Raw genomic sequence first — 19339 nt, 5'->3', positions numbered from 1 at the left:
AACAACAAACCACCGGTGGAAGTGATTTAAAATTATTATTACATTAATTTGATACTTGTTTATAATAAAAGAAAACATGGAATAATATTGTTGCTAATTTATTTGTTATTGTAATTTTTAAGTAGCTACTTGAAGCCGATTTTTCTTCGGCTATCGCGCCTTCTTTCGCTTGTTTTTCGCTCGTTGGCATTTCGGCTTTAATTGTACCAGCTGCTGCTGCTGCTGTGCCGCGAAGCTTGGAGCTGCTAAATTTGTCCGGCCGACTTCTATAGGAGTTGTTGTGCTTTGCTTTTCGTTTATTTCGGCGACGAAAATTCGGTAGTAGATCCGGTACCAGATTAAGGCACCGAGTGACATATTTTAGCTTCTTCTGGGATTTTGGTCTCGTTTTGTCTTCTCGCGCTGGCTGCGTAACAGATCGGAATCTGTCAGGATACTTAATTGGGTTGATTTTATTTGTTTCTGGCCAGATAAGAAGGTCCACGTCGTTGCCGAGCATTTAAATTTTGAATGCAGATCGAGAGGCAAAATTCGGTAGATGAGGATGGTTCCATTTGGGAGCTGACAGCTTGCGATTGACAGGGCTTGTCAGGCCTTACAGTTTTACGAAGTTATCTACATGTAATTGGAAGAACTTGCAGAGATTGATGTAAGTGCAATGATGCAATTGTACTTGCAGAGTAATTTATGATGGTCACATCTGTCGACCTTTAGCAGAGTCGAGGAAACGTACGCAGACTTGCCCCGATTTTATCTTCAAGTTGCGTGGAGTTCTCTTACCTTCGGCAAACACAAGTTCATTATTCAAAATATGCAAATTGTAGTTTGATGATGACAAGTAAACCCCTCCCCACAAAACTTGATATGCAAATACGTCCGAATCATGCAAGGTCCACGGTGCACTAACAAATTACCAGCGTTCAAAGAGGCTCAAGTAGGTACACCCCCACCCTGGTTCGCGCCCTGGACTGAACAAAACTGCATGCGAAAACCAATTGAAAGAGCTATAAAATTAATTTATTAAACTGCAATTTACACTTTGTGCAGTACCCGTAAAGCGTACACTCACACACGACAACATCAGAACAACGCTTCTTTGTTGGTGCTTCTGATACACATGCATTTGTGCTATAATAATGGGCGATTTTGAATCGTGACTAGAAGCTGGACTACTTAGTAAGGACTTTGATCGAATCATGTTTCGCTATCGAAGAACTAATAACGTCAACCATAATTAATCCAATCTAACAAGATAAAACTAAATTGTTGTATGGCAAAAAAACGTTCCCCAGAGGAAAATCGCGCAATTCTACCACATGTACGCTGATTATGCTCGGCACATTGGTATTTACATGCCCTGCACTCTATGACGATCGCAATGGAACCGGCGCGGCGGCGGCCGCGGTCGGTCGTCACCGTCATCGTTTTGTTCGCAAAACCTGTTCCATGTTTTGCGGCTGCTGCCACCGCAAACAAATGCAAAAGTGAAAATTATCGTGCGCTAAATGGGATGGCATGGCCCGCTAGCTACCGTATGGGCAGCAGCAGCCCAGCAATTGCTGCTGCACAGTCTGTGTGGTGGTGGTGGACAGGACAAGCAACAACGATTTGCAGCAGCGCGGTAAACGCCCTCCATCAGCGTCGTCGTCGTCGGGTCGTGGGATGACGGCGCGCGCACGCGGGTGCAAGTAGGGCCTAGCCTTTATTTGTTGCATTCACACCTTGCGCGAATCGAATGGTTTGATGGTTTTGCCAGTCAAACAGTTGGAAGATGCGGTTTCAAATCGCCGGCTGACTGATGACGGTATCAGGGTTGAAATCGTCGCGAATTAGGTGATCTTTGATTTGAACACAATTTGATACAATTCCGAGGCTGCGGCCACTTAATTTTTCATATTTCGTGGATATTGATTGAACTTCTTTTTGTTTCAGCATGCAGACAACTTGTATCACTTTTCGGTATGTTACAAATCTAATTTTATTCACTTCTACAACCGCTTTTTCAAAATTTAACTACACCCAGATAGAAGAACTACACCCAGAAATTTGCTTCTAATGCACGATGAAATTATTCCGCTGCATTTATAGAATCGTACCAATTGTGTGCTGTCATGCGCAATGATTGAATCTAAAAACACGAGCACGAACCAAAATTGGGAGCATTTTTTTTACATACGTCCTTTGTATGTGATGGATCTGCTCGTCTCTACTTCAAATAATACAAGTTTGCTTGAAGCTTGGCCGTATCAATATTATTGTATTGTGCAGAGCAGTCGCATGTGGTCTACTTGTTCAACTTATCAATTGGAGCGAGTTTAGGTTTTCCCCCAAACATCGATTTTGGAAATCCTTCTTTTTTAATTTTACTAGATTCGCTCAATGCCAACATCCAGGCAGGACCCTCGTACAGCAGTATCAAATCCGCCCCACTTGCCAGGAGCCTGCGCTTGCTGAAGCACATCCTAGAGCTCTTGCAGGAGTAGTCAACATGACTGCTGAAACTCAGCTTATCGTTGAACAACACCCCCAATATTTAAAGAGTTATCTTGGAGGTGATGCCACCGACTCTAATTGACGCTTTTTGGTTGTCCACGATTATAATCTTCGTTTTATGATGCGTCGGCTGCAGCTTCTTGCTGCGCAACCATTCTTCGAAGAAACTGATCGAATGTACTGCAGTCAATTGGACGTCTTCTTTGGACTCTCCCTACACGGTCATCGTTACATCATTGTCAAATTCCATTAGCTTGAAACCTGGGGTGGCATTGTGCATCTCGATTCGAACGTAATTCTATCGAGTCAAACATGTTTGGCATTACGGGTTTCGATTCGATCTCGAAAACGACTCATCGTTCGAGTATGATCGAGGAGGTACAAGAATAACGAGATGTTTTGGCATTATGGAAACTCGTTAGCACACTGAAAAACGACTCAAGTCGAATGAAAAACACTCGTCACCTTTATAGCTTTCGAATGTTGTTCGAGAGTTATTTCTTGCTTAAAGATTTTAATTATATTTGTTATTATTTATCTTTGGGAAGAGAATAAATGTTTTATTATTGTCTCTTGAGGATAAGAATGTCATTATTACCTACTTTTATAGTTTCCAGATAATATGCAATCTCTAATTATCTCGAAATCCGCGTAAAAACGACTTCAATTAAATCGGTTTTTTGAAGTTTTCACTTTTTTTTTATTTCGATAAATCGTGTGAATAATCTATGAGGAAAATCTGCGTAAAAACGTGTATATTCCAAAATCTACGTAAAAATAGATGAGTTAAATAAAAAAAATCGCGCATGAGATGACCCAAGTGCATTTAACTAAAATACATGGAAACATCAAAGTAATTTATTATCGAATCCTTCTTTAGCTTTAAATTATTTAGCTCAAATTTGGATCAGTGGCATACACTCGAATAAACATAAAACTTATAATTTGGGTCGTAACAATATCTCAATTTACAAAACATGTCGTATCCGCATAATGTTTTAATCGGTTGCAACTGCTCAATAAATAATATTGCTTTTTAAAGTTATTTCGCCCAATTTGCTTGTTTATAAATTAACTGCCAATGCATGCCCTGAAGGATGCCTTTCCAACAGGCAACATGCTATAGCATACACACAGATGAAATTACTCTTATTCTCTCTGTTTACTCACATTCGCCATGCGCTGAAGGTTGTCTCTCCAGCGGGCGGCATACTAAACACGGAGACAGCTATCTCTTATTCTCTCTGTTTACATTTCGTTTGACAGAACATACTCGATTGAACTAGTACAGCACCATTCGAAATCTTGTACTGCGACTGAATGAAGTCGAACGAAATAGATAATGCCGCAATTTTTTCGAAACGAATTCAAAAACATACGAATCGAGTGATTCGATTCGAGATGCGCAATGTCACCCCTGGTGGGGCACTAACCTAAGCGAACCATCATACATAACGCTTTAAAGCCGGAGTTCTTAGAATATTGAAAATCATGCGTCACGAAAGGCCGTTTGGCTGAAAGGTGAGGGTCATTAGGCCGAAAGTTGTTTTTTTTCGAATGTGCCATTTGGTTGAACTAACTATGAACCCGAAACCTGTCTGGCCGTTATTTGGCTGGAAATGTCATCTGCCTGGCCGAAAATGGCAACTCAATACCATAAATGCTCTTCAAAGTGCTTGTACGTACATATGAAGTTTCTCAAACAAACGAAAAAAAATTCTGACATCTCCGAACAAAACATTTTTTTTCTTTTTTTTGCCAGAATGCACGAGGATTCAGAATATACAGAAATCTCATTTTGACCAAAAATGTCCCATATGCAGTTTCTCAAACAAACGGTTCATTTGGCCGAACAAGTCATTTAGCCAGGAAGGCCATTCCGCCGATACTGTCGTTCAGCAGGAAGGGCTATTTTGTCGATAATGTCGTTTGACAGAACAAGTATATTGTTGATAATGTCGTTCGGCCGAACAGGTCGTTAGATCGAAAAACTCATTTGACAGAATAAGTCATTTGGCCGATAGACCGTTTGGTCCAAAAGGTCTTTTGACAAAAAAATGTCATTTGACCAAACGGGTCATATGATCGACAATGTCACTTGGTCGAATGGATGATGCGATAGATAGAAGTAAGAAATGAGAAGTGACAAATGAGGAGTGAGAATAAGTAAGAGGTCTCACTATCCACTTTTCACTTCTCATTTTTTACTTAATACTTCATATTGTAAAATGCGAGAAGTGCGAAATTAGAAATGAGAAATCAGGAGTGAGAAATGAGATGTATCACTTCTAACTTCTCACTCATTTATCAACGTGTAGATTGAGAAGTGAAAAATGGGAAGTATGAAATAAGGAGGAAGAAATGCGTAATGATAACTGTCTGGAACAATCTCCTACTCATCTTAAAATCCTCTATGTAGGCCTGATCAAGATTTTTTTATGTATACAGGTTATCCGACTTGTCAATATCCCCAACTCAGCCATCTTGGATTTTTGTATGGAATTTATACTCGTTTGTTTACGTTTTGCACTAAAAATGTCTGTTTTCCCCCGCGCTGGTTATTCCCATCTACTGACGAAGTCGGATAACCTGTACATAAAAAAATCTTGGGCCTGATAGCGGGGCACTTTTTAGTGATGTGGTCACTTTTTTCGGGTCAGTCTTTTTTTTCAACTAAACTAAAGTCATTTTTTCTCGGAAAGAGTAACTATTTTCAATTATTTTGTACCTATTGACTAGATTTCGTCATGTTGAAACATCACTGAAATAAAGAAATAAAAAAACTAGACTGTTCAGTATTCAGATTCACCTTTTCAATAAAATTCTGATAATTTTCATCTCAATCCTACGCAATTTTAGATACATTTCCTGTTGTTTTGGGGGAAACCATTAGTGAGCGAGGGCTTGCTCTTATGCTCATTTGTGCATACCCAAAACCTACATGCTCTTCAGTTTTTTTTAAACAAATATGTTTTACTCATAAATAGATGAGTTTTGAAAAATAAAAGTATTTATTTTTGATTCAGAATGGAAAAATTTGAATCTCTGCTTGATACTGCAAAAAACTTTGGGAGTGGAACACAACGTAAGGAATCCCCCCTAGAAATTCATTTTTTTCCGTAAGGAGCAAAATAAATGGTCTCTCGACATCTGCTCCGATAAATACTTAGGAATTTTCCAAAATATATTCTGATGACAATTTAGACATTGAAAACTGCAGAAGCTTTGGTTATTTCATTATTTTTGATTCACCGGTTGGTAGCTCGATATCATAAATAAAATGCAATTTTCACAGACAAGCGATGATTTCCGAATAAATACGAACCCATATTAAACATTATTACACCTTGACTTGCCTTAAAGTTGTGTTTTTCTTATGGTGAAAGGGAGCGGATAATACAAAAAAATATAAAGAAAAAAATAAAGCAAACTCATCAAATTCCACTTGACATAAGACGAACTATTCCATTTATTTCCATAACATTGCAAACATTGATTAGTGTCTCATAATTGACTTGACTCGACTTGAGCAGAAGTCTTTCATCGCCGTCATTACCGTTGAGGTCGAAATACGTATGTTTGTAACGATTGAAAAGTAATGGAAGGAAATCGGATTTGCTGAATAATGTTTTGGCAATTCATAGGCTTACTGGTTCTGGACTTCTTATCATAGCTCCGACATTCATCCGACGAAAATCAAAGCAACGAAAAGGAATTTGATTTGTTTCTTATTTTTGTATTTTTTCAGCAGTGATGTTAGCACGCATGTTAGCAAAAAGAAGCGATGAAATTGGTGCCGTATTTATTTCTTTGTTCCGCGATCTGATGAATATATGTCAAAAAGAAGTTACAATCAGCAGATTTCTTTGTGGTTTAACACCTCAGAACGATAGAACACAATGCGAACTTGCTTTCTGAGGTGATAAACTGAAAAGAGATCCTCTGCTTGTCACGTTTATTAAAAAGAGGGGAAGTCGACGAAGAGAATTCTCTCTTGTGATATTCGCCCTTTTACCAGATAGAGCTTGATTTAAGTTGTAATATCAGTTGAAAAATTAGAAATTCTCCTCAATATTGTAACACTACAAAAAAAATTGCCAATGCCACGTTACATAAATATATCGAATAAATAAATAAATAATAAGACGTCTCATTTCACACTGCTCACTCTTCACTTTACATAGTGAAAAGTAAGGAACCAGAACTAATAAGTAAGAAATATGGAGTGAGAAGTGAGACGTTTTAATTCTCATTCCTCATTACTAACTTCTCACTTTTCATTTTGAGTTCCTTACTCCAAATTTCTTAGTACGAGACATAGGAATACGAAAAGCGAAGTGAGAAATGGCAATCGAGAAATGAACAGTTAAAAGTGACAAGTGATACGTTTTACTTCTCACTGCTCATTTCTTGCTTTCATTGCTTACATTTCATTATTGTTTGGCCAAAAAATATTTTTAGCACGTACCATCCTTTCAACCAAATGCCATTTTCGGAAAATCAACTTTATCAGCCGAATTACCTGATTGGTAGTATTTTCGACCGTATGACCCGTTCGACCAAATAACCTTTCCGACCCGTTTGGCCAAATGGTCTTTTCTGCCAGTCAAATAAGCTATTCAGTCTAACGTTGCTTTCGGCCAAATGACCAGTTCGGCCGTATATCGTTTTTGACCAAATAACATTTTCAGCCAAATCGAAAAAAGTTCGTCTTTAAGAAAGGGGACCACAGCAAGGATAAATTTGATAATATTAGGTAAAACGGATGACATCACAAATCACTTTTATTTTTTGTAGTGTAGAATTTCGTGACAAAAAATGTTAAAGGCAAACCAATTCATTGGTTCCAATTGTTGGAGACCGTAGCAGTCTTTGCGCTTGAACAGACGTAGATACTTTTCAAAATAGCAGTTTTTCGTCTGTCAAAAAGTATTTGAAACATTTATAAATCCATAAAACGTAGGTACCTACTAGGTTCCTTCTTCTTAAGGTTAATTTAAAGAAATTAAATACTAAAAAAACAAGAACCGAGAAGTTTTGCCACTTTTTTTTCTAATTTGAAGAGTGTTGAAAACTTAATATTGTGCCGCGCATAAAAAAAACTACTACTCCGCTTAATTTAAGACGGAACGAAAAACAAGCGCCAGATGGTCGCCAATGAAAAACATACCTGCAGAAAAAAAGCTACTTTGATATTTTGTGAAAATTTGGCCGCCACGTGCACGTGCTTTTTGTACTGCGGATAAATTTTCCCCATCTATGAGAGCCTAGGAAAATGATCGCAAAAGTTGTCATTTTGTTGCAAGACACAATATGCGGTAGATTTTAGGAAAGAATTTAATACCCACAATGTTCTTCTTCTTCTTCTTATTGGCATTACATCCCCTCACTGGGACAAAGCCGCCTCGCAGTTTAGCGTTCATTACGGACTTCCACAGTTATTAACTGCGAGGTTTCTAAGCCAAGTTACCATTTTTGCACTCGTATATCATGAGGCTAACACGATGATACTTTTATGCCCAGGGAAGTCGAGACAATTTCCAATCCGAAAACTGCCTAGACCGACACCGGGAATCGAACCCAGCCACCCTCAGCATGGTCTTGCTTTGTAGCCGCGCGTCTTAGCGCACGGCTAAGGAGGGCCCCTTAAAAATGTACCCCCTGCAAAATGCAGTTGGCCTCAGCATCTTCATCTACAAACAAAGCAAGAGCTACAGAACCTACAGACGCATCTAGCAACTGGCATCAGCAACTGGCTTCTGATTTGCTCCTTTTCATCTGTTCTTTTACATTTACATGATTGCAAAAACACACATTTCAACCCTGCAGTATTTGCATTCAATTAACACCCCTTGCAAGAGATTCAGTGATACAAATGCATTCAAGAAAACCGGATATGTACTACCACTCACAGCTAAGCCACCGTCACTGTATTGTGTTTGATGCAGCGGCAAGTCCCATCTGGGTCGAAGTAAATCTTTGAGAAGGTCGACTAGTAAGGTATCCCTAATCAAGTTTACGGAGCTTTCCGACTGTTTATCTGTTAATAAAAGCACTTATTTTTGATCCCTAAATCTGTTACTTTCGGTCACATCCACAACATTGCTGTTATCTCGAAAGCTGTGTATAAATATTTTCATTTTCCAAATGAGAATGAAATCAGAAAAAATCAGCACCAGCTTTGAGTGCAACTGGGATAGACTATTGCTCGACTTCATTACAGTGTCGTAAATGTCAACGAGGCACCCGATTGAAGCGATTTGGATAGGAAAAGTGGGATTGCCAACCTCCTATTGTTAGCATTTCGTGGATAAAGGGCGGGAGCCACCCCATCCATTTTTGTCCCTTCATACAGGAGATAGATGAAATACAAACAATAATCTAAACAGGATAAAATCGTTTGTGCTATAGGCAGGTGTCTTGCTACAATAAATGGTAGTATCATCATCATTACTAGGTCGTAAATGTCTAAGTACAACAAATCAAATGCCATCGATGAAATTTGTTAATGCCAACTCGGAAATATGTGATAGTGGCTCTCCTTTCTTCTCGTCTACTCAAAGCCGGTGCATATTAAGCCCCGATAAAATTCTACCACTTTTTTCTCACCCATTTGACTCGTTTCGGACCATTTTTGGACACTGTGCAATGCATATGCGGATCAAATTCAACGTCGCAGCCATTACTGCACAGCTACTACAGGAATCGATTTGCATCTCTTGTCTCCATACTGGAGACGACGTCTGCAGTCGTCTTCGTCGCAAACCGATTCCGGTGCGAGCGCAAAAAGAAGCCCGAAGAGCGATATGAATGTAATTAATTTTAATTGAGTAATGTTAGCTGCTCCGGCCGTAGCCAAGAGCTAAGGCAAACAACTCACAAGTACCGTTCAATAGCTTAACACATGTGTACATATTTCTTTTTTTTTTCTATCAACATAGTTACATCTGAATACAAATAGTTTTATCTGTCAGCTGAATGAGGTTTCATTTGCCTATTTAGAGGACGATGGAGAAGCGATGGACGAAGCAATAGGTGGATGATTACTTAATTAAGCGATTCCGCAGGAGTGCTACCGGTCTGCTGTTTGCTGCTCACTTTGGATTGGGTAAGAAAGCCGCCGTCGCGTCGCACAGCTTCCCAAGAGCGAGACAGAGAGACAATAAAACACAATTAATCACTGCTGGCAATAATTGATGGTGGAGAGGCTGAAAACTGAGATGGATCGTGACTAGCCTTCGGGCATCCTGGCGATCAAGGGGGGCTGTGAGACTCTGATGAGATGACGTAGAATTTTGACGTACTGACGAAAGAGTAATATCCTCAAGATGTGATTCAACCGAAGTTCCTATGTAATCGTTCTCTGGCAACACTTTCAATGTTCTGACTAGGGTAGACCGCTATCCACACCCATTTTCTCCAATTTTCTTCTGTCCTAAGACACCAGTGATGAGTACATTAATCGTCTAATGAATAGCGCTTGCGACGCTGACGCTGAAACCTCCCATAACTCACCAGCTGCCACCGGTGCTGCTGCGGAGGCATTCCGTCGGAGTCGGTCCGCCAAACAGCTCACTTAGCGCCTTGATGCATTCACTTAATACCACAAGAACAAAGGAGGCCGGCGGCATACTTGCGTCCCTGTCGGAAAAGTCGTTAATGTTATGACACGTTGTTTTGAGGTTTGTCCCAGCGCCGGCCGGTGCTCATTCCAATCCAGGTTCCCCCTCTAGCGCCGAACCGCCGGAAAATTAATGAACTTGACACTGCAAAGCGATAGAAAAACTTTAAAATCAACATAAATTTTCCCGGCCCTGAGACAGGGGGAACCCGCGGGATGATTTAGCACTAGTTTTAGAAATCGTTTTTCGAAAAGAAAAGCAATACCGGCGTCTTCCTCTTCGGATTGAGTGAGCGCTATTCCACCTCATTAGTTAACTATGCCCGAATCGTTTGGCTTCCCAGTCACCGTTTTTGCTCTTTTTTCCCTGTTGCGCAGAGATCGGAACTCGGTTCTGACAGTGTAGACGCAGCTTCACCATCCAAGTAGTCACCGATACGTTTATTTTTACTTCTCCGTTGTCTTCTCGCACGGAAAAGTAAATTCGTTAGTCCACATTTTGAAATAAGAGTTAATATGTCTTAAAATGCCAACATATGGGTAACTTGACAAACTTCAAAAATGAATCGCATTTTTTGCAATTTCCGGAAATGTTTTTGATGAATCTGGTTGAAACATCGTTGCTTTAGTACTGCCAAGTCTGACGATATTGATATGCACTCGGAATGACTCATTCTGACCGTAGGTGGATGAGTTTTCTTCATTTTTCCTCTACCGACTTCCTGAGCGCTGTGTAACAAAAAGAACCCTGGAAGCGCATCGCTACTAATAGACTATTAGCTTAAATTGATACTGTCAACTTGGAACCGAACGTAGCGAGAGGAGGACCGGTACCCGTGCACTGTTCGGGAGTTAATTGAAAGGAAAACCCTTGAGTAGGTTGAGAAGAGCACTTGAGGAGTCGATGCGATCCCGCTCTTCAAGCGAGGGGTTATAGATTCAACAGCAATCAGCAGAAAGCGAGGTGCTACCAATGAGCTGTAGACCAGACAGAGAGGCTGGCTGGGTGCGGCCAATAATGCGCGCTGGATAAATTGCTGCTCGGATGAATGGCACCAGCGCCGCAAACTGAGAGGGAGGGGGTAAGTGACGCAATAAATTATAACCTCATTCGGAGCGCTTCAGTTTTCCACCAGCTGGCCTGGACTGGAGGAGACCGAGGAATGTGCTCCGCGGGAAATGTGCAGTCGGTGTGGCGTTTGTTAATTGAATAGATTGTTTACCAATGTGACATGTTTTGTTGTTGCGTTTTGTAATCGTGGCTTCTATTTTTGAAACTGGTCTTCTAGAAAGAAACAGATGTGGGGACACGATTTTAAGGAATTCCGACAGTTTTGACACATGTTTGCGTGGTTGGAATGGATGAGACAACTCTTTCACTTTGGTAGAATTTCTAACAAGATAGATCATTTTCAATATTGGTAATGATCTGTTTTGTTAATATGCTCAAAACACGATATTTTGTCATTAGGTAGATTTCTTAGACAGTTTCACCTACGAAACATTTGTTAGTTAAACCTTGAATAAAAATAGACAACCCGTTTTACGTTTCTAACAATCAATGTGTAATGCATTCTGATCTAATGTCAACTCTTTTTCTCTTCTCCTTCCAGATAACGAACCCCCGCGTATCAAATGTAACCTCCGGAAGCACAAACCCAACCGGAAACCGCGCACCCCATTCACCACCCAGCAGCTCCTGTCCCTCGAGAAGAAGTTCCGCGAGAAGCAGTACCTCAGCATAGCGGAGCGGGCCGAGTTCAGTTCGTCGCTCCGTCTCACCGAAACCCAGGTGAAAATCTGGTTCCAGAACCGGCGGGCGAAAGCGAAACGGCTCCAGGAGGCCGAGCTGGAGAAGATCAAGATGGCAGCCCTCGGACGAGCACCCGGTGCCCAGCTGTACATGGGCTATTTCCACCCCAGTCTGATGGGCGGGGCGATGCATTTAGGTTGAACGCCACGCGCAACCCGACCGCAAACCCCCCGCATCCTCCTCAACGGTAGGACTGTCGTGTTCCAAAGCAAGCAACCATCCTGTTCTGTGAATATTAGCCTGTAGGATCTCGCGTATTGTAAAAAAGTATCTCGATCAACAAACCAAATTATAACTACACATCAACTTTCTTCCCCTACCTTCGGAAGAAACGAGTCTCTCTCATTCTACAGCGAAAGGGTCTCTGAAATATGTAAATGAAGAAATGTAGCAAAAGTTCAAAAGACAGAATCGTAGGGGCTCAATTCACTCTATTTATTACCACATCCACCCCAAAAACAACAAGTCTACCCATTTTAGTTAGGAAGCCTAAGCTCTTCCTCCCGTTGAGGCAAAGAAACACGCACCCAATAAGAAACTATGTGAGTTAGTTGCTCAGCAGTTGTTTACCCTTATTTAAATTCGAAAACAAAAATCAGTCATGAGCGAGGCCGTTCGTACGAGTGCCAGGTTGTAAATATTAGCCCAATCAGCCAAAAATAGAGAGGAAAGCGGTTCGGAAAACAATTAATTTCAGCACTTGGCCCGTCACTCCACAATCACGCATTCAAATCAGTTCAAACAAGCAATGCTTTTGTAAATATTTTCACTTCAGGCACAGTGACGATGAGTTACGTACCGTGAGTGAGGTTATTATCTGGCTTAATTGTTGTCAAACAAAAAGACGAATAAATTATTCGCCGAGAGTAGCCAGAAGAACTGAACGCCAAGCCCCGGAGAGATGAAACTCGCATCCAGACGCCGGAGCGACAAGCTTGTGTGTGTAAATAGTCTTTGTAAGTCCTAATCGTGGAAGTCTAAGAGGAAACCCGTTGTGTAAATATAGCTTTTAAGAGGAAAGGCTTAGTAGGAAGAAGCAATTGCAGTCATCATCCGGACTGTGCCACGTGTAATTTAAAACGGAGTTTGATTAGCTGGAAGAATGAATTGAAGCAAATAATTATTGTACGTCTTCTAGGATAAGGTTAAACTTAATGAATAATCTATTGTAAATGAATGAATGAAAATTACAAAAAGCCGCAAAACTTTATCGGTAGAAGAAAAAGAAACAAGAGAAACAAGGTGATTGAAATATGATCAGCTCTTGGAAGGTACAATAAAACAATGTCACAAAGAATGAAAATTATTGAGTATAAGTCAATACTTGTTGAAAGAAATTCCCAGGACGACGTTCCCTTATGCGCAACTACGTACCTTATTTGGGTTTATGAATATCAAGTACGGCAAGTAAACGACCTGTGGACGACGATGCAGTATCGTGAATAAATTATGAAAATGGCGAATAGTCTTAATCTTTTGGACATTTATAAAATTGTTCAAATATCTCGATCTCGAAAACGTCCAGTCACATCTGCAAGTAAGTGTACAAAGTCTGGAAACAAAATAGATAAATGACTTCATTTGACTGCATGTAAAAGATATGTAAATGACATCCACCTTGTACATGTTTTCGTTTTATATAGTGTTTGCTGGGTCGTTTCTCTAAAGAAAGATTGTTGGTATGGGCATTGGGCATTTTACCAAGTTATTTGTTTCTTTTTAATTTTAATTTCTTCGCTCGTTGAGAGTACCAAGTCTAGGTGCACTTGGCAGAGGGAGGGGATTGGCAGGATGGCTATAGCTAATGTCAAATTAATTTTTAAACCAGGGTCAGTGCCAACCCGAACCCTGAATAAAAAAGCATTTTCGGTTCCATCTGTCATTGGATAGGGTATCTGTTCCCATATTAATAACAGTCCGTATATTAACCCCAAACGTCGATAAACCAAATAAAAAATCAATTTATTTACAATTTCTCACATCGTATGTACACAATAATGAATGGAACACATTCTTGATGATGAATCAAATTATTAAAAGATAAAATTACAAAGCACTTTTATTTTCATTTTCCTACTTCTGAACTGATGGTTTGATGCACTGCTCGATTGCTACTAGCAGATCCATCTGTTTTCACGCCGTTGTTTTCCACTCAATTTCAAACTAAAACAATTCTATCCCTTCAAAATTCACTTCACAGCACATAAAGCACATCACATTTTCACTATAAATATAATTATATTTCAAAAACCAACGCGATTTCCTATAGTTTGATATAGGTTTATTTCGAACAACGTCTAAATTATCCTTGTCCGTATTCCAAACTGTTTACATGGCTTGTAGTACTCTCAAGGGTTGACGACTTAGATTTTTATTTCAAAGCGCTCGAATGAACATTCGCTGTGAAATTCAACTCTTATTTTTGTAAAATAAATTATATCGAAAAGATAAATTATGACGAACACAAAATTGAACTGATAAGATGGAAAACTGCAACAAAAACAGCAAATTTGTAATTATATTTCAACTCAAATACAAAACATTGAAGAATTCGGCATCACTGCAATCATATCGCTACGTATACACATAAGTAATAGTGTGCGTATTTTATGTTGGAAACAGTATTATTGATATAGGTACAGGCATAGGATTAACTGTTTTTGAATGTTATTGAAATAGGTGCATGGGGGTGATGATGTTTTTTAGCTAAATATTTCTACAATGTGATGAAAATTTCGTTTTTGAAATTACCAAATTGTTTCCATTTAAAAATTACATGAGCAGAGCATAATTATTCTCATTTTTTTTTGATTATTGGGTGAGAAATCAATGCATTTCATATGTGTCTTATTGTTATTAATATAGGAACAGATACCCTATGTTGGTGTGCGTAGCATCGTGTTTGTTTTGATTCGAAACATATGATCCAGGACCAGGAATGCCAGATTTGAAGACATGTCTTCAATTTGAAGGCTTTTGAATCTCTGTGAAGACATTTATTTCACGAAGACATTTTGAAGACCGATTCTACCGATTCATTTAACTTTTAGTTAAAATTTGACAGTTCGATGGTTATTTCGCCATTATTAAAAATAACCCTGCTTTGCAGCATGGTTAGATTTGACAGTTCGATAGTTAAACTTTGTTCGCGAGAAAATTGGCGCCAAATCCATTTCGTTCCGAATAACTATCAATCTGTCAGAACTCAAATGGGTCGGCTTCGGAGTAAAATTTTAACCACGCTGGGAAAATAACAATCGAAGTGTCAAATTTTAAATAAAAGTTAAACGAATCGGTGGAATGGTTTACAGCCTTATTAAAAGATACTTGAAGACAATCAATAAGCCAGTGAATAGAAAATATAAACTGATTACTAACTTATAAATTTTGCGACTCCTAAATGCAGATAATATAAATATTATAAAAGTTATACATAAAAGACTAATGTTTCGGGTTTAAAATTTTCAAACGTAAAAACACATTTACACTAGCCGGTTGATAAGGTTGATAACTGCAACCCATTTTAGACGTCAAACTTACTTTTTTTAGTTATGTGCTGGTTAAAAAATTCCCGATGGCAGCATTCGTTTAAATTTTCCTTGGTAGCAGTGGCGTTTTCGACGTGTCTGTTAAAAAGTTATTTCGATCATTGTATCAGAACGCAATGACCGATCTAATTTATTTCAAACGGCAAAAAAGATAAAATTCTATTATGACTTTTTGGGCTTTTTAATTTCTTTATAATTCATCTGACCTTTTCGGTATTTCCAGAATACCCGTCGAGAATGAGAATACATTTTGAAGAACTCGCTGAATTTTCCTTGGATTTTAGGAATAATTTTCAGTGAAAATTCGTTTTAAAAAATTAATTCGTGTATAATAAGAAGATTTAATCATGAGAATTGCAATTGAAAATTCTTTTCAAATTATCTTGGAAATTTATAATAATTTCAGGATGGGCAAATAACGGAATTCCCCCAGAAATTGAAACGGGAAATTCATCAATTTATAAGTTCTTGCGGGAAAATAATCTGAACTCCTACAAAGAATTCATTTTCATTTCCACAAGAAATTTGTCTAAGTTTTTGTGGGATGTACTCCAGATTTGTATTTGAAATTTTAGGAATGTCTCTTCGGATTTTCTGTGTACCACATTTTTACGGAAAGTTATAAATTTCCACAGGAAATTATTTTCAGTTTTCTCAGAAAATTTTCTTCAGTTTCCATAGAAAATTCTTATGAATGTCGACAAGAAATTGAAATTGTTCTGGTTTTAAATGGATTTTTCTCAGAATAGCCACGGTTAATTATTTTTAATTTGTACAGGAGAATCTTTCGAAAAATAATCAGAAGAATCTCATAAACAATTCCTCAGAGTTTTTGTTAAAGAATCAGTAGAAAGTTCAGGGTACACTCGTTACACTTTCTTGTTAAATTCTTTATTGAATTCCTTTGATATTTTTCAAGAAATATCTTTGGGCACTCTGTCAGTATTTTAACTGAGAATCCCTCTAAGAATTTTTCTAGTAAATCCATGTCTGGAATTCTTTCTGAAATTGCCCATGAAACTCCTCCAGGAATTCGTCCAGCAATTCCTTCGGAGATTTTTCAGAAATTTTCTCCAGAATTTCCTTTGGAAGTACCTCTAGGAGCTCCTCCATAAGTTCGTCCAGAATTTTCTCCGTACGATCCTCCAAGAATTCCGTCGGAAAGTCCTCCAGTCGTTTCTTCAGAAATTGCTTAGTTTGTTTCTTTCATGACTTTCTCCAGCATTTCTTCCAGGAATTTCTCTCAAAGTTCCTGCAGGCATTCGTTCGGAAACTCCTCCAAGAATCCCTTTGGAAGTTTCTCCAGGAATTTCTCTTGATGATGCTCCAAGAATGTTTCCTTCAGGAATTCTTTCGGAAATTCCTGCAGCAATACCTCAGGAAGTTCCTCCAGAAAGTTATCTAGAAGTTCCTCTTGAAGTTTCTTCAGAAATTTCTTCAGGAACTCAACTGTAAACCCTTTCAGTAATTGCTCAGGAAAATCCTCCAGGAATTCTTCAGGAAAATCCTTCAGTAATTCCTCCAGGAAATTCCTCCGGAATACCTCCTGTGATTCCTCCGGAAGTTCCATTAGCATTTCACCCGAAAGTTCCTTTAGAAAATCTTTTGGATGTTCCAACAGTAATTCCTCCGGAAATCCCTTCAGCAGTTCCTTTAGGATGTCTCCGAAAAATCCATCAGGAATTTATCCTGAAGTTTCTCCAGAAATTCTTTCGGAAATTTCTTCAGAAAATCTTGTGGAAGTTTCTTCAGGTATTTCATGGTGATTTTTTCCGAATCCCTACAGGCAATTCTTAAAAAATAAATTCAGAAGAATTTCACAAGGAAATTCAGTTAGAAAAATCCGTAGAATTATATTTAAAGACTCATTAGAAAATCCAAGGGAATATCATTGCCCTTACTCATGGAGCTTTAAAAGCTTTCCTTTGAATTCTAACAATTTGAGTGTTAAAAAATAAACGATACATAAAACAAGGAGATGATTGAAATTTCAAACCTATTGGATTTTGAAATTTATTCACTGATAATCATAATTTTGATTTGATAAGACATTTGAAAATATCCTCTGGCATCCCTGTCCAGGACATCCATTGCATTGGCAGTGCGTTGGCGTTGACTAATCAGATCATGATAAATAAATATGTTTAAGTGTGTGAACGGATTTTTGCGGATAGTGGAATTTACTTTTGGGTGGATATAAACAGGGAATCTTCTCCTGGAATTCATCTCATGGCTCCGATATTCATCCCATCAAAAACAAAGCAATGGAAAGGAATTTGGATTGTTTATTATTTTTATGATTTTTCTCAGCAGTGAGCACGCATGTTGACAAAAAGAGGCGACGAAATTGGTGCTGCATTTCTTTGTTTCCCGTTGAGATGTGAGATGGAGATCGGAACAGTTCCCCTACTTAATTATATTCAATAATCCCGTGCACATTTTTATACCAAGAATTCCGTATTTTCCGTATTTCCGTAAATTCATCTATTTGTGCAAAAGTTTTTTTTCGGAGAACACTCAGAAACATGTAATAAAAATTCTCCAGGATTCGCTAATCTTTTTTCCTCGCTACCTCTCCTGATAAAGGTAACCTCACACCTCGCGAAGTATCTTGAGAATACAAGAATACAAGGTACTTCCGGGGGAATTTATGTACGAAACTTGCGGAGCAATTTCTAAAGGATACTACGAGTAAGTTCCTGTATTCTAGAAGGATTTTCTGAAGGAATTATATTGTAGGAATTTCCAAATTAATTTCTGGAGCAACTTCCAGAGAAAATCCTGGAACAGTATTCAAAGATATTCCTAGAAGAATTTTCAAAGGAATTCATCTCGAAAGGATCCCTTGGAAAAAATATGAAGGAGTGCCAGAAAGATATCGCCAAACATTCAAGAAAGAATTACTGAAAGAATTTCTGAAGTAATTTCTGGCAGAATTCCCGAAGAAAATTCTGAAACGCACGAAAGAGTTTTTGGAAGATACCAAAAGAAATTCTGCATAAGAAATAGGTTAATTCGCCAAATGTTGAACGGCAAACATTTGGCGGTTTCCCCTAATTCCATTCGGTATTCCTCAAATATATTTTTCTGACAAATTCTTAGCGGATTTTGTGAACAGGTTTCAAGGGGAATTCCCAAACTACATAATTCCATCCGCCGATCTAATTCAGGACACCGTCTGTGAGGAAAACCTGAATGAACTTATGAATACATAACTTCTCCAACAATTATTTTTTTTATCTAGACAACAGTACCGGATCAATTTCATTTTAAACTACAATAACAAATACCACAAAATTCCCGGAAAAAAGATTTTCAACGCGATTTTCAAGATGGTAACGATGCATACCTTCGACCGAGAACATGCTGCACATATCCGCTAGGCTTTATTCTGAGGTCGCTTTTTATGCGGTTTGTTTTCAGTTAATCTGTCTTTTGACTTTGTTAAAACATTCAGTTGGCAACACGGAAAAATCCACAAAAAATCGATGAAATATGATCAGATCGTGGACATCAAACATTGCAGGTGGATAAAACGCCGTTGAGCCCATTCAGCTTAAATCGCTATTTGGGCAGTGCCGAGCCTACGGCTCGAAATCGACCCATCCGTGAACCTGTGTTCGTGGTTGTGAAAATCTTTGTTAAGGAGCTCGGCCACTGACCTTCTAAGAGCCACGGAATTGTCAACCCTGCGGAAGTTGCAAGCTATGGCGCTATCTATAATCGCCAATGAGGAGTGCCAGCTCTCGTTCCAAATCAGTGGACCCACTTCACTGCAGTGCACTGGGAGGAGACCGATGCCAGCTATCGTGCGCAGAATCCGGTCCTCTTCAGTGAGGAGAGGGATTCTGTATTCACCGGAGG

The 19339-nt window shown here is 38.9% G+C and overlaps 1 protein-coding gene across 2 annotated transcripts in view; it reads left to right on the top strand.

Moving 5' to 3' along the window:
- The window catches only part of LOC134205136 (muscle segmentation homeobox), a 33914-nt gene extending 20684 nt beyond the window's left edge, over positions 1 to 13230 (top strand). The window contains exons 2-3 of one of the 2 annotated variants that reach the window (XM_062680088.1): positions 1933 to 1959; positions 11728 to 13230. In XM_062680088.1, coding sequence (XP_062536072.1) covers positions 1933 to 1959; positions 11728 to 12068 — 368 coding nt within the window. In that variant the 3' untranslated portion in view covers positions 12069 to 13230. The remainder of the gene's footprint in view (positions 1 to 1932; positions 1960 to 11727) is intronic. The other variant, XM_062680089.1, reaches the window with a different exon arrangement.
- Positions 13231 to 19339: the final 6109 nt, after the last annotated feature.

Source organism: Armigeres subalbatus, chromosome 1 (assembly GCF_024139115.2).
Source record: "Armigeres subalbatus isolate Guangzhou_Male chromosome 1, GZ_Asu_2, whole genome shotgun sequence".
In the NCBI taxonomy this organism is placed as follows: Eukaryota; Metazoa; Arthropoda; class Insecta; order Diptera; family Culicidae; genus Armigeres; species Armigeres subalbatus.
The sequence above is the reverse complement of the archived record's forward strand: the minus strand, read 5'-3'. Positions and strand labels throughout refer to the sequence as shown.